Source organism: Leptodactylus fuscus, chromosome 1 (genome assembly GCF_031893055.1).
Source record: "Leptodactylus fuscus isolate aLepFus1 chromosome 1, aLepFus1.hap2, whole genome shotgun sequence".
Classification (NCBI taxonomy): domain Eukaryota; kingdom Metazoa; phylum Chordata; class Amphibia; order Anura; family Leptodactylidae; genus Leptodactylus; species Leptodactylus fuscus.
Window position 1 is genome coordinate 328,888,208 of NC_134265.1, and position 14,317 is coordinate 328,902,524.

Sequence of the window (14,317 nt, forward strand, 5' to 3'; positions counted from 1 at the left end):
TGACATAGTGTAAAGACCAGTTCCAGTACCTCCCCATAACTATGCCTGTCATCTGCTGAGTAACTGATGTATGGCGAATAGGAGATCATGTCAGGACGGTCAATATTATAGATGGCTTTATTTTTGGGAAGAGCCGCCAAATCCTTGTAGTCAATAATCTCGTCTCCAAGTTTTGCCTAAGAAAGAAAGAAAAGAAAGAGACGAAAGATAGGTAAAAGTGGAAAAAAGAGCAAGTAAAAACAGAGGCAAGGTGATAATTTAAAGTGAACCTACCAAGTGACTTCTGAGAGCAGGATATGAGAGAGGGAGAGAAGCTGAGCTCTGTGATATATAGGTTTAGGGGACTTGTAGCAAGATTTCTGAGTAAAAGCTAGAATAATTCCTGATAGGACTCCTAGGACATACAGTAAGAGTCCTGATTACCCCGCCCACACACAGTGATTGACAGTGAGAGTCCTGATTACCCCGCCCCCACATAGTGATTGACAGTGAGAGTCCTGATTCCCCCGCCCACACACAGTGATTGGCAGTGAGAGTCCTGATTACCCCGCCCACACATAGTGATTGACAGTGAGAGTCCTGATTACCCCGCCCAAACACAGTGATTGACAGTGAGAGTCCTGATTACCCCGCCCACACACAGTGATTGACACTGAGAATTCTGATTACCCCACCCACACACACTGATTGACAGTGAGAGTCCTGATTACCCCGCCCACACAGAGTGATTGACAGTGAGAGTCCTGATTCCCCCGCCCACACACAGTGATTGGCAGTGAGAGTCCTGATTACCCCGCCCACACATAGTGATTGACAGTGAGAGTCCTGATTACCCCGCCCACACACAGTGATTGACAGTGAGAGTCCTGATTACCCCGCCCACACACAGTGATTGACACTGAGAATTCTGATTACCCCACCCACACACACTGATTGACAGTGAGAGTCCTGATTACCCCGCCCACACAGAGTGTTTGACACTGAGAGTCCTGGTTACCTCGCCCACATATAGTGATTGACAGCTTATGCAATCACTGTGTGTGTGGGCAGGGTAAAGGGAGGAGTACAGTTTTGAGGCCCAATCACTCCACCCCATGTCTATATCTTTATGTGCCCTTCTGTGCCATGGAGTATCATTCAGACTGAAGACTCTTGGATATCTATCCACTACATAGCCCAATTCTCATCCAGTTACCATCTTGTACCAATAAAGCATGCTAATGTACCTAACCTGAGATGCCATAAAGTGAGAACCGGCTGTTGAAAATTCTTATTGTACAGATGCAATATATGGTAACTACAGCAGTTATCTGACAGTATATTGAATAGTAATGTTTTTATCATTGATAACATAATTTATGATGTCATCAGTAAAAGCTTACATATATGACTCTGCTTGGGGATCCAGAAGTGTTTGAGGTCGGTACTGATATGATACTTTCCGAAGACGTTCTTGTTTCCTAGAAAGTGAAGAATATAATGATCAGATTATGAATCAAATATAACAGTAAAAAAATTCACTCTGGCCATTTTTGTAGCGTAAAAAGTGGTAGCGTGTCTGAAGAAAGGGTCAGGGCTTCAGACAGTCACATTTGTCTAGGTGGGACGGCCATGACATCATAAGTGAGTTTAAGTCAGGTAAGCTGCTGTGAAACAATAACTGGATATCCTTGAGGTAACTGTTAGGAGGGACCAGAGCCTGTGCTGTGTGGAGGCCCCGGCCCACTCCGTGTCCAGTGCCGGGATGGCTGCTGGTTCCGGCGCGGGGTAGGCTGGACGCCTCCGCTGAGGATCGCGGAGATTCCGGTAGTCCCCTGGCGCCAGAGCCAGCACTTCCGGGATCAGCGACGGGCCTGAGGCTATTTAGGCCTCATTCTGCTCCTGGTTATTCGAGTATCTTCGGTATCCCCTCCCTAGCGACTTCTCTCCCCTGTCTCTTATCTCCTACCTCCTATTCCCTGCCTCCTTACCCTGTGCCTGATTCTGTGGATATGTATGACCCGGCTTGCTTTACAGACGTCTCCTCCGTGATCCTCCTCCACCTTCCTGACCTCCTGTGTATGACCTTTGGCTCTCTCTTCTGACCTCTCTTTTGGATCCTGATTCGGCTTCTCCATTTACCTCCTGTGTATGACCCAACTGCCCTGAGTACGCTTCTGCCTCTGCCTTCTGCTACCACGTGACCTCCAGTTATCGACTCGGGCTTGCTTGACCACGAAATTGATCCCTGGATTTCCCTCCTACGCATCTGCAACTCCAGTCCATTCTGCTCTCACTTGGACTTCACTCTCAGGTTCGTGTCTGGGTCCTCCTACTTGGGTTTCGCTGAGTGTGCGTCGCTCTCTGGGCAGTTGCAGATCTGGGCCTCGGACTTTACCAAGTTCAATTCCACCATCAGGAGCTCTGGTGAAGAACTCCAGGACCTGATTCTGCTCTGGCTGGGAGAGCGTAGGACACCCAGGACTGTTTTTGCCTCAGCACTTGGGGATTCTAGTTGGCCAGGACTTACAGAGTTATTTGTTGCACCAGGTTCCTAACAGTAACTCTGTGGTGACATCACAGTTGTGTATAAAGTAACTGGTGTGACATCACGATTTTGTAAAAGGTAATTGCTGTGACATCACAACTGTGTATGAGGTAACTGATGTGACATCAAAATTGTGAATGAGGTCACTGCTGTATCATCACAATTGCATATTAGGTACAGTAACTGAGGTAAATGAGGTAAAGATAAACCATAGACATAAAAGTAATAATGAATCACTGGATACATCAGCCTGGCAAAAAGCTTAAAACTCAACATTTAATAATATTCCTAAAAAAAAGCCTCCAAAATACAAGTCAAGTATAATATAAAGTAGAACAGAAGACTTGGGGTACGATGGTTCCCCCAGTGATCCAGAGGACAGGGGACCCTAGGGTATTAAGAGTCCCTATTGGCACAACCCCTTTAGATGGAGGTTAAAGTTATCTGAAGGTGTAAATGCCACTGACTGACAGAACCAAGTGGTCTGGAATCTGGAAAACTGGTGAATGGGATAGGCAGGAGCTCAGAGAGCCAACAAGATGAAGGGAACCTCATATTTTGTGTTGAGAAATTCCTTGCTCTTGCTTGTGGGTTGGCGGTTTGCTTACCTGCACTTGTCTTGGCTCCTGCAGGTATTACTAGTGAGTCAGTTCCTCATATATTACTAGATTATGTATTCCCTACTTACCTTGTTTCTTTCTTCTGTTTTGGCAGCTTGTCTGCAAATCGGATGCCATATTGAATTCCCTATGGAAAAATAAAACATATCGGGTTAGGTCCATCCTGCCCTTTTTGTAGCAAAGGATCAGACACTTTGAAATTCCATATACATATATATATATATATATATATATACTGTATATATATATATACACAGTATATATGGCTACGGTCAGAGTAATCAATACTTTTTTCCAGATCCATCTATATAAATTGACTATGGTTTGGAAAATGATCTCACGGTTCAATTTCCGGGCAGTATTACTGAAACCCTTTATGTTTCTTGTCACCGGTTTTGATGTCAGGAGCTATGGATATAATAAGACAAGGTCTTGTAATTCAGGACATTGCAGTAATACGTTTCTAAATACAGCATCTGTCTTTTACAATTACATTGGCTATACACAGTTCTGGGACTATTTATAGCTAGGACGGAGCACAGCCAACTCCAGGGTATTGTTAAACACTGTCCTGATTCACCGCTCTTAAAGTTTGTGTTCACCTTTAGATAAGTTGTGGCCAATGGCTATAAAATATTCAATTCTATCACTTTGTATTATATAGGCATTATCTATTTTGTCTCCACAGACTTTGTTTCACTGTTGGGTGTATTGGCTGCAGGTGCAAATAATTCCAGGATCTATTGGAATCTGACTACAAAGTCTTGTCTATCAGTGGAAGATTCCTATTAAAGGGGTATTCCCATCACGCTTGTTCACCAACCTGCTTGCTGCGTGCTCTCGTCACTTCCTGGTTTTCTCAGCACATTGGTGGGCGGGGTTTCACTTGCTCTGCTATCTGCTATGTTTGCAGTCAGTAATAAGGGATTGGTTGTAAATGAATTACCACAGTATGAAGCTGATGTAAAGGCTGATGTAGCAGAGCTGGATTTGAGTCAGCATACATTACATACAGAGGTAACGGACTCCCTATCTCAACCCTTATCAGCCAAATTCAATTAAACTGACTGATAAGTGGAAGAGCACGAGATAAGAGCTCAGAAATCCTGGAGCTCTCACCTCCCCCCTCCCCTATCTGAGGAGCTCCGTTGCTTGTCTGTGGCAGAGACATACACAGCTCAGAGCTGCTCCCAGCACTCAGCCCCTCCCTCTCCCCCTGAGAGCAGGCAGCTACGTCACTTGGGGACTGAGCAGATAAGCCTGTGGTCCAAGGCCGTGGTCATAGAAACGCATGTAAACAATGAAGTGAATAAATTATGATAGCAGCCAAACAAAGCAGTTTTGATAAAGCAATGTATTTAGAAAAAGTCTTATATCCACATAAACTAGCAGTATAGATAGGATCCTTGTTATGGGACAACCCCTTTAAGTGACCATTTACATTAGTCATATCATAAACCTGATGATTCTGGCAAGACCCGGTATGGGTTTGTCCCAACTCTAACCAAACAATAGATTTCAGGGAAAAGGGTATGCTGGGTTTCAACATGCCTGATTCTTATATTTTCATGGGAAAATAAGCCCATTTTTTGTCTCTGCTATATATTTAGATTTATATATTTTCCCACTTTTCCTTGGTCTACCACTGCCCCTTTCCATAATTTTTGCACCTCAACAGTATGTGAAGATGGGTCCCCTTGTTTGCATTGCTCCATAGCAACGCCTAGTCTTGCTAGCCCCGTAGTAACTTCCATGTTAGGGTAAGTTCACGCAGAGTTTTTTGGTCAAGGTTTTGAGGCCTCAAAACCCTGACCAAAAAGATGGCTCCCATTGAAATCAATGGAAGCCGCTCAGGTCTTTTTTCCGGGAGCCATTCATTGGGCCTAATCCGGAGCAGAGCGCGTGGCTGGATGCTGGTACAGTGAACCGGCTTTCAGTTGTGGCGACACGGTTTTTGGATCGGAACCTGAGATGGCCTGTGAACTTACCCTTAGGTTGACCATACACTCAAGATAACCGAACTGCAGGGCCAACTGATCTAAAGTGTATGGCGACATCCCAACTTTCCTTCAATGAAAGATGTTGGGGGGAAAGAAGAATCAGGCAGATCTTTTTGCTCTCAAAGAACAAAGTCCATGGCAAAAATATATCTGGCATTACCTACTGAGAATAAATCTACAGTGCCTACAAGTAGTATTCAACCCCCTGCAGATTTAGCAGGTTTACACATTCGGAATTAACTTGGCATTGTGACATTTGGACTGTAGATCAGCCTGGAAGTGTGAAATGCACTGCAGCAAAAAAGAATGTTATTTCTTTGTTTAATTTTTTTTTTAAATTGTGAAAAGTTTATTCAGAAGGTCATTTATTATTCAACCCCTCAAACCACCAGAATTCTGTTTGGTTCCCCTAAAGTATTAAGAAGTAGTTCAGGCACAAAGAACAATGAGCTTCACATGTTTGGATTAATTATCTCTTTTTCCAGCCTTTTCTGACTATTTAAGACCCTCTCCAAACTTGTGAACAGCACTCATACATGGTCAACATGGGAAAGACAAAGGAGCATTCCAAGGCCATCAGAGACAAGATCGTGGAGGGTCACAAGGCTGGCAAGGGGTACAAAACCCTTTCCAAGGAGTTGGGCCTACCTGTCTCCACTGTTGGGAGCATCATCCGGAAGTGGCAGGCTTATGGAACTACTGTTAGGCTGCATTCACACAGAGTAACGCCAGGCGTCATTTGTGTGTAATTTGTGTGTCTTTTACGGCCGTCATAAAACGTTTACATAGAGTTCTATAGGAAAAGACGGCCGTAATTTACTGCCGTCATTTACGGCCGTCATTACAATGACGGCCGTAAATGACGGCCGTCTTTTCCTATAGAACTCTATGTAAACGTTTTATGACGGCCGTAAAAGACACACAAATTACACACAAATGACGCCTGGCGTTACTCTGTGTGAATGCAGCCTTAGCCTTCCACGGCCTGGACAGCCTTTGAAAGTTTCCTCCCGTGCCGAGGCCAGGCTTGTCCGAAGAGTCAAGGCTAACCCAAGGACAACAAGGAAGGAGCTCCAGGAAGATCTCATGGCAGTGAGGACATTGGTTTCAGTCAATACCATAAGTAACGTACTCCACCGCAATGGTCTCCGTTCCAGACGAGCCCGTAAGGTACCTTTACTTTCAAAGCGTCATGTCAAGGCTCATCTACAGTTTGCTCATGATCACTTGGAGGACTCTGAGACAGATTGGTTCAAGGTTCTCTGGTCTGATGAGACCAAGATCGAGATCTTTGGTGCCAACCACACACGTGACGTTTGGAGACTGGATGGCACTGCATACGACCCCAAGAATACCATCCCTACAGTCAAGCATGGTGGTGGCAGCATCATGCTGTGGGGCTGCTTCTCAGCCAAGGGGCCTGGCCATCTGGTCCACATCCATGGGAAGATGGATAGCACGGCCTACCTGGAGATTTTGGCCAAGAACCTCCGCTCCTCCATCAAGGATCTTAAGATGGGTCGTCATTTCATCTTCCAACAAGACAATGACCCAAAGCACACAGCCAAGAAAACCAAGGCCTGGTTCAAGAGGGAAAAAATCAAGGTGTTGCAGTGGCCTAGTCAGTCTCCTGACCTTAACCCAATTGAAAACTTGTGGAAGGAGCTCAAGATTAAAGTCCACATGAGACACCCAAAGAACCTAGATAACTTGGAGAAGATCTGCATGGAGGAGTGGGCCAAGATAACTCCCGAGACCTGTGCCGGCCTGATCAGGTCTTATAAAAGACGATTATTAGCTCTAATTGCAAACAAGGGTTATTCCACTAAATATTAAACCCAGGGGTTGAATAATAATTGACCCACACTTTTATGTTTAAAATTTATTAAAATTTAACTGAGCAACATAACTTTTTGGTTTGTAAGATTTATGCATCTGTTAATAAATCCTGCTCTTATTTGAAGTTTGAAGGCTCTAACTTATTTGCATCTTATCAAACCTGCTAAATCGGCAGGGGGTTGAATACTACTTGTAGGCACTGTATGGTTGGCTTAATCCAAGCATGACTGTGTATGGGGCAAGTGGATGAAATAGTTCTTGGCCAAAGGCGCATTCATCTGAGAGCTATCTCAGTTGTATGGTCACCTTTGAGGAGAACCATCTCAGCAAGATCATGGAGAAAAGGGATCATGGAAAAGACATGACAACCCAGAGTAGGTGGGAAGACATGGCTGCCTCAAACTGCTGAATGAAGTTGCACATTTTACATGGCTGTTCTTCAAAATGTCTCCACCATAGGACTATGGGGCCTTATTACAGTCCATGAACCCGTGTTGATCTACAAGTATCTCATGCATGGTGGTACGTGGGAGGATAACACAATGCTCACCTTGCAGGTACATCTCTTCCCCCTCGGCAAACATCTGGTTGCAGCGGACACATCGCGCACAGGTTGGGTGGTAATGTTTCTCTCCGGCCTACAAGGAACCAGTTTGATTTGTAAGAATTGGTTCTGGAGATCTCTTTTTACACATTAGTTATATGTTTAATGGATTCTCCACAACTCAATCGACCAGACGTCCATGTGTTTGCTAAGGACCACTTGGAGGCCCCCCAAAAGACTTCAAGAACAAGTTTCTGTAGACTAATGAGTTAAAAATGTTTATTGCTATTCACTGTCTCACAGTCCTATATGCCTATACTGTAAATTCGGGTCATGAGACCCACCGTTGGGCACGAGACATGTGTTGCCGTAATAGGGACGCTAAAATGCAGTCACGCTATAGTTGTCTGCGGTAAACACAAGCACAAAAATCTGTTTTCTGTTTTGGAAATCACAAATCCGACCATCAAGAATTCATTAGCCGACAGTGCGCAGGGCGAGGATCCTGTCATTTACCGCAGTAACCACATCTTACAAACTAATTACTCAATAATTAATTCTTAGCGTGCGCTGCAGTGTGTACATGGTCACAACCAGGATGGAACAGCAGTCCGTGTCTAACTCTTTCTACGTCAAGGAATCTTGTGAAAAGTAAATGAATTCTGAATTCTGTGACTTCCCACCAGGTCTGGAGGATGAAAGGGGCTCAGACAAGTGGTGGGGAGATGTTTTGTGACATCTGAAAGAACAGAAGAAGGATATTTTTGGCTACAGAATTTTATAGACACGGAAAAAGTCTTCAAACTGTTCACAATAAAACAAAAAAATTGTATTGTAATTGGTGAAGGCCAAATACTGAGGAGGAGTCTGGTTGACCCTGAAGGGCTTGTTGTTGCTTGACCGTAATATGGAATCTGGATCCTGACATATTACTTTGGGCTCTGGTCTCCATTTCAGAAGGTGTTATCTTCTTCTGGACCTCCTGGTTCCTGTTGTGGCTGGACCATCATTTGTCACCAAAATCCAGATCCTTTGACAGGTCATTCTAACTTATATCTTCCTACTAGAGATGAGCGAACACTGTTTGGATCAGCCGATCCGAACAGCACACTCCCATAGAAATGAATGGAAGCACCTGTGACGCTGACTTTGCCGGTGGCCGGCCGGCGTCACAGGTGCTTCCATTCATTTCTATGGGAGCGCGCTGTTCGGATCGGCTGATCCGAACAGTGTTCACTCATCTCTACTTCCTACTAATAAGGTCATCCTTTAATAGACCTCCTGGAGCCTGCCATTACTGGTCCTTAATATGGTACCAGAACCTAGATGACACACATTGTCCGAACTAAGTGGCAGCCACAGGGGTCATCGCCTTAGGTCGCCTCATGGAATAAACTGAGGGAGGGAGAACAGCTGCTGATAATTTTTACTCACCTGTCCAAGCTCCTGTCCTGGCCTCCTCTGCGGCCTACTCTAGGTGGCGCTATGCAATGACACCGACGAACGCCAGGACCCTACATACACCGTCCTGGCGTTCTTCAGTGTTGACTACAGTGCAGCCTGGACGAGGCAGTGGAGGGCAGCCAGGAATGAAGTGTGGACAGGTGAGTAAAAATTATCACCGGCTATTCTGTGTAGGGGCAGGGAAAAAAAGAGGGTCATATACTGTGTGTGGGTGGGGTGTAAAAGGGTGTGATACATAGGGGGATCATATGCTGTGGGGGTGTAAAAAAAAAAGAAGGTCATTATACTATGTGGGGGGCCATAAAAAGTGTTCAGATACTGTGTGGGAGCCATAAAAAGATGTGACACGGCACCCGAGTTTGACACACTGGGCTCAAAAGGTTAGCCATCACTGACCTAGAGAGAACCTAGACCTTGGGTCATTGTGACTTACTCTCAATAGGTTATCCTACTGTGGCTCCCATGGGGCCAGTTGGGACTGGGCCATGCTATAGCACCACACATTGGACCCTCTTATGGGTGCATTTGGGACAGAACCCAGCTGCACTTGGGGCTATTCTCTGGTGGACCCTTGGGGCCTGTCATAGCTGGGCAATGATATGACTCAGCTCCTAGATTCTCTGAGAGTCAGATTGGTAAGATAAGATAAGATAAGATTAGGATTATCTATTAAAGATCGGCAAGAGTGACGGAGTACCTGCTCCACTTCTATCTCAACTAGCATTCATAAATGACCCCACAAACTGTATACAATTTTATGGGAATCCAATAACTCTATTAGTACCCTGTGGTTCAAAACGTATATGGGGTGCAGAAGCAACAAGTAGACCAGGGCTCTTATGGGGAACAATGGCACCCCTTCGACATGGATACCAGTATTATGGAGTCAGTAGCTGCTAGTTATGCCTCTATGTTTTTGGATTGTGATTGAAAAAAGAACTTGGTCAACTGGAGAACATAAGAACTAAAATCGGACACGCCTTGATTTGAACCCTAGTTCAATATGGCGACATTATTATTGTACCAATTGGCATTATACAGCCCACTTCTTTAGATCCCTTTTAGATGATTCATGGATGCAGAGTAAATTCTGTATCAATATGGGCAGGCAACATTCACCTGGGGCCATCAATAACAATGTACAACCAATCCATTCAGGAGACACAACATTTCTAGCTTGGCTTGGTTACCTCCAGTACCCGACCCGTGATGAACTTCTCACAGTGATCGCATTTTAGGCCAAACTTGGCGTGGTAGTCCATTTCACAATAAGGAATCCCATCTCTGCAAGAAAGACAAAACGCCAATGGTTAATATAATGGATAGATGCCAAATACATTCCTATATGATGCCTATAGGATTATATCTCCCAGCTGTGATCATTCAATATAGTACAGAAATATGCCAAGTAATGGGTTACAATAATAGTAATAAAAGGTTAAGGAGTGAGAAATTTTGGATGTAATTTTGGATTATTTCTAAATATATTATTTCTATTTTCTTTATTAGGCTCTTGTACACATTGGTCTCTGATACTTACTTGCTAATATATTCCGCCTTCAAATGGACACCACAAATCTTGCATTTGAAACAGTCCAAGTGCCAGTGTTTTTCCAGGGCAACCAATGACTGCCCGTTTTTGATTTCCAAGCCACAGCCCCCGCAGTCTGTAAATGGTGGAAAATATCACATCATGAGCCCAAAGGCATAGTACTATTATCACTGCAGGATAACTAATGTAATAGTGAGTGCAGCTCTGAAGTATAACACAGGATGACATAATATAACACAGTAACTTCACCAGCAGAAAAATGAGTGCAGCTCTGGAGTATAACACAGGATGTAACTCAGGATCAGTACAGGATAAGTAATGTAATGTATGTACACAGTGACTGCACCAGCAGAATAGTGAGTGCAGCTCTGGAGTATAATACAGGATGTAACTCAGAATCAGTACAGGATAAGTAATGTAATGTATGTACACAGTGACTGTACCAGCAGAATAGTGAGCGCAACTCTGGAGTATAATACAGGATATAACTCAGGATCAGTACAGGATAAGTAATGTAATGTATGTACACAGTGACTGCACCAGCAGAATAGTGAGCGCAGCTCTGGAGTATAATACAGGATGTAACTCAGGATCAGTACAGGATAAATAATGTATGTACACAGTGACTGTACAAGCAGAATAGTGAGTGCAGCTCTGGGGTATAATACAGGATGTAACTCAGGATCAGTACAGGATAAGTAATGTAATGTATGTACACAGTGACTGCACCAGCAGAATAGTGAGTGCAGCTCTGGGGTATAATACAGGATGTATCTCAGGATCAGTACAGGATAAGTAATGTAATGTAAGTACACAGTGACTGCACCAGCAGAATAGTGAGTGCAGCTCTGGAGTATAATACAGGATGTATCTCAGGATCAGTACAGGATAAGTAATGTAATGTATGTACACAGTGATTGTACCAGGAGAATAGTGAGCACAGCTCTGGAGTATAATACAGGATGTAACTCAGGATCAGTACAGGATAAGTAATGTAATGTATGTACACAGTGATTGTACCAGGAGAATAGTGAGCACAGCTCTGGAGTATAATACAGGATGTAACTCAGGATCAGTACAGGATAAGTAATATATGTACACAGTGACTGTACCAGCAGAATAGTGAGTGCAGCTCTGGAGTATAATACAGGATGTAACTCAGGATCAGTACAGGTTAAGTAATGTAATGTATGTACACAGTGACTTTGCCAGCAGAATTGTGAATACAGCTCTGGAGAAACTGCTGAAAAATGTGTCACACTGTGTTCAGTACATATCTTTCCCCCTACGCCCAACAGCAGCACAACTGGGGTAATCCTGCCCCTATGAGCTGTTAGGACAGGTGGAATATTTAATTACCTAACAGCAATCAACCCCTATAAGAGGTCAGAGGACTAACTCCCCTTTGTGTTTTTTTCTGTCCTGTGGGACAGGACAGGTGGATGGGGGAGAGGTGCTCTGGCCTCTTACAGGGGTCCCCTCTCCCCCCCCCTAAGTTTTTTACCTTGCTGCGTGGTCCGGATGAGTCTCTCCCCCTGCTCCGGTCCGGGTCCCCGCTGGAGCGTGTGCGGCGGCATCGCGGACGTCGGATACTGCAGGTGCCGGCAGGTAGGAACTTTCGTCGGCCGGCAGGGCCTGGGAACTAGTTTTTTGGTTCCCGGGTTCCGCCCGAGCCAGGGACCGTTTCCGGGGAAACCACGCATGCGCAGACCGTGCGGCCAGAGTTACATGCCGCGGCTGTCGGATGACAGTGAAGATCAGCAGGTAAGCCACTGCTGGTGAGGTAACCCCCCCCCCCCCCCAGTGCTCAGGGAGGGGGGGTGAATAACTTTAAGGCTAATAGGAGGAAGTAGCTCGGACCCAGGTGGCGGGGGCGTGGCTCCGCCCACTGTCCCTCCCCCAGCCGGCCTATTTAAACCCCCCTCCACCACAAGATGGTACCTGTCGCTCCGGTTACAGGTACTTCTGAAGCATTGCTGCCTCAGGATTCAAAGCTCAAGAGCTGGAACTGCTAGTTCGTGCTATCAAGGTTGGTGGAGGGGAGAGTGGGCTGGGGCTGTAACTGTGGTCCGGATTTTTTATATAGTGCTCCTTGGGTTCTTGTCGCTTTCTTTCCTCCCTTTAGTATGTCCTCCTCATCATCCTCGACCCTCCCTCGGAGGAAGACCATGGCGAAGAGGAGACATTTGTCTTGTGCCCAATGTAAAATTCCCCTCCCTGATGCCTGTGAATACAGGTACTGCCAGGGATGCAGAGCGCCTCCCTCTGAGGCTACCCCGATCAGAGAGATGGTCTCCTTGGTTAAGGACTTCGTTTCCCCGTCCATGAGAAAGGTGGACAAGACCATTTCCCACCTCGCCAAGAGGTCCCGGCTGGAGGCTTCGGAGCCCTCCCTCCCGCCTCTTGAGAGGCTTCACATCGGGGAGGTTGAGTCCTCTGAGGAGGACCCGGTGGTGGTGGAGAAGGAGGTGTTTCCCCTCGACAAGATGGGCAGACTTTTCAAAGTCCTCAGATCATGTGATCGGGAGGCAGGGGAAGGGCCAAGCAGGAGGGCTAAGTCCTTTAAGGCTAATACTGACCTGGTCCAGGTAATGGAGGGCGAGTGGAAGCGACCCGAGAAAGCATTTACACCTTCCGCTAGATTCAGGGCACTCTTCCCTATGTCAGAGTCCCAGCAGGGTGTCTGGGGACCACCGCCTAAAGTTGACGTGGCAGTGGCCAAACTATCCCGCCGGACAGTCCTGCCAGCCGAGGACGGCTCAAGCCTGCAGGACCCATTGGACCGCCGCGTAGAGGGGTCCCTGAGGCGGGCATACTCTGTCGCCTCGTCACAGGCCTCCGTGGCCATATCGGCTAATGAGGTGGTCTCTGCCCTACAGGCCGAACTAGCTTCCCTTGCTAGGGACATAGACACGGGGGTCCACCGGGACGACCTCCTATCGGCTATGACCGATATTAATTTACTGGTGGACCACTTGGCTGAATCCTCCAGGTCGCAACTAAAACTCGCCTCCAAATCTATGGCCCTCACCACTGTGGCCAGGCGACCGTTGTGGGTTAAACCATGGAGGGTGGACAACGCCTCCAGACTAGGGCTTTGTACCCTGCCCTTTGAGCCAGGTAGGCTTTTTGGTAAAGCCCTGGACAAAATCATGGAGGATCTGGCGGACACTAAAACCAAAAATCTGCCGCAGCCGCCTGAAAGGAGAAGAACTGCCTTTCGGGGCCGAGGATCCTCCACCAGAGGCTTCAGGGGGCGTGGACGCTCCACTCCCCAGGGCAGAGGTAGAGGACGCGGCACTTTCCGCTATCGTAAGAAGGATCCCTGACCCATCAGTGGTCTGCCATCCTGGGAGAAATCGGGCCCGTCCATCTAGGGCCCCGACGCAAAGGTCCCAGGGTCATTTGCTACATCAAGGCTCCACCGGCCGAGAGAACATCTTGCCCTTTTTAGGGCCCCAAACAACTTCATCTTTGAATACCCGTCCAGAAGGATCTCTCTCCAGGCTTCTTGGTTTCCAGAATCCTAGGCGAAGGACTCAGGTTCATCTTCGACCTAGACCGCTCCCGCCACGGGATGCGGTTTCCTTAAGGGACCTTCAGGCCAGGTATACTCGCAGGTTCTCTCATAGCTCGGCCCAGGACCTTAGATCAAAGGGACGAACACCCAGATGGAAAACCTTGTCCTCAAATTTCCACCCTCCCAGACGGCAGAACTTCAGCCCCCCCTATTTCCAGGGGAGTAGTATCCACGGGTCTTCCCCCAGCCCC

General features: G+C 46.4%; 1 protein-coding gene across 6 annotated transcripts in view; it reads right to left on the reverse strand.

The window, feature by feature from the left end:
* ABLIM2 (actin binding LIM protein family member 2) overlaps positions 1-14,317 on the reverse strand; it is a 140,721-nt gene that overhangs the window by 58,753 nt on the left and 67,651 nt on the right. For 5 of the 6 annotated variants that reach the window (XM_075260687.1, XM_075260669.1, XM_075260677.1 and 2 more), the window contains exons 5-10: positions 10,535-10,661; positions 10,185-10,278; positions 7,537-7,624; positions 3,216-3,274; positions 1,383-1,460; positions 30-176 (exon numbers count right to left, since the gene is read on the reverse strand). In XM_075260687.1, the coding sequence (XP_075116788.1) occupies positions 30-176; positions 1,383-1,460; positions 3,216-3,274; positions 7,537-7,624; positions 10,185-10,278; positions 10,535-10,661 (593 nt within the window). The remainder of the gene's footprint in view (positions 1-29; positions 177-1,382; positions 1,461-3,215; positions 3,275-7,536; positions 7,625-10,184; positions 10,279-10,534; positions 10,662-14,317) is intronic. The other variant, XM_075260660.1, reaches the window with a different exon arrangement.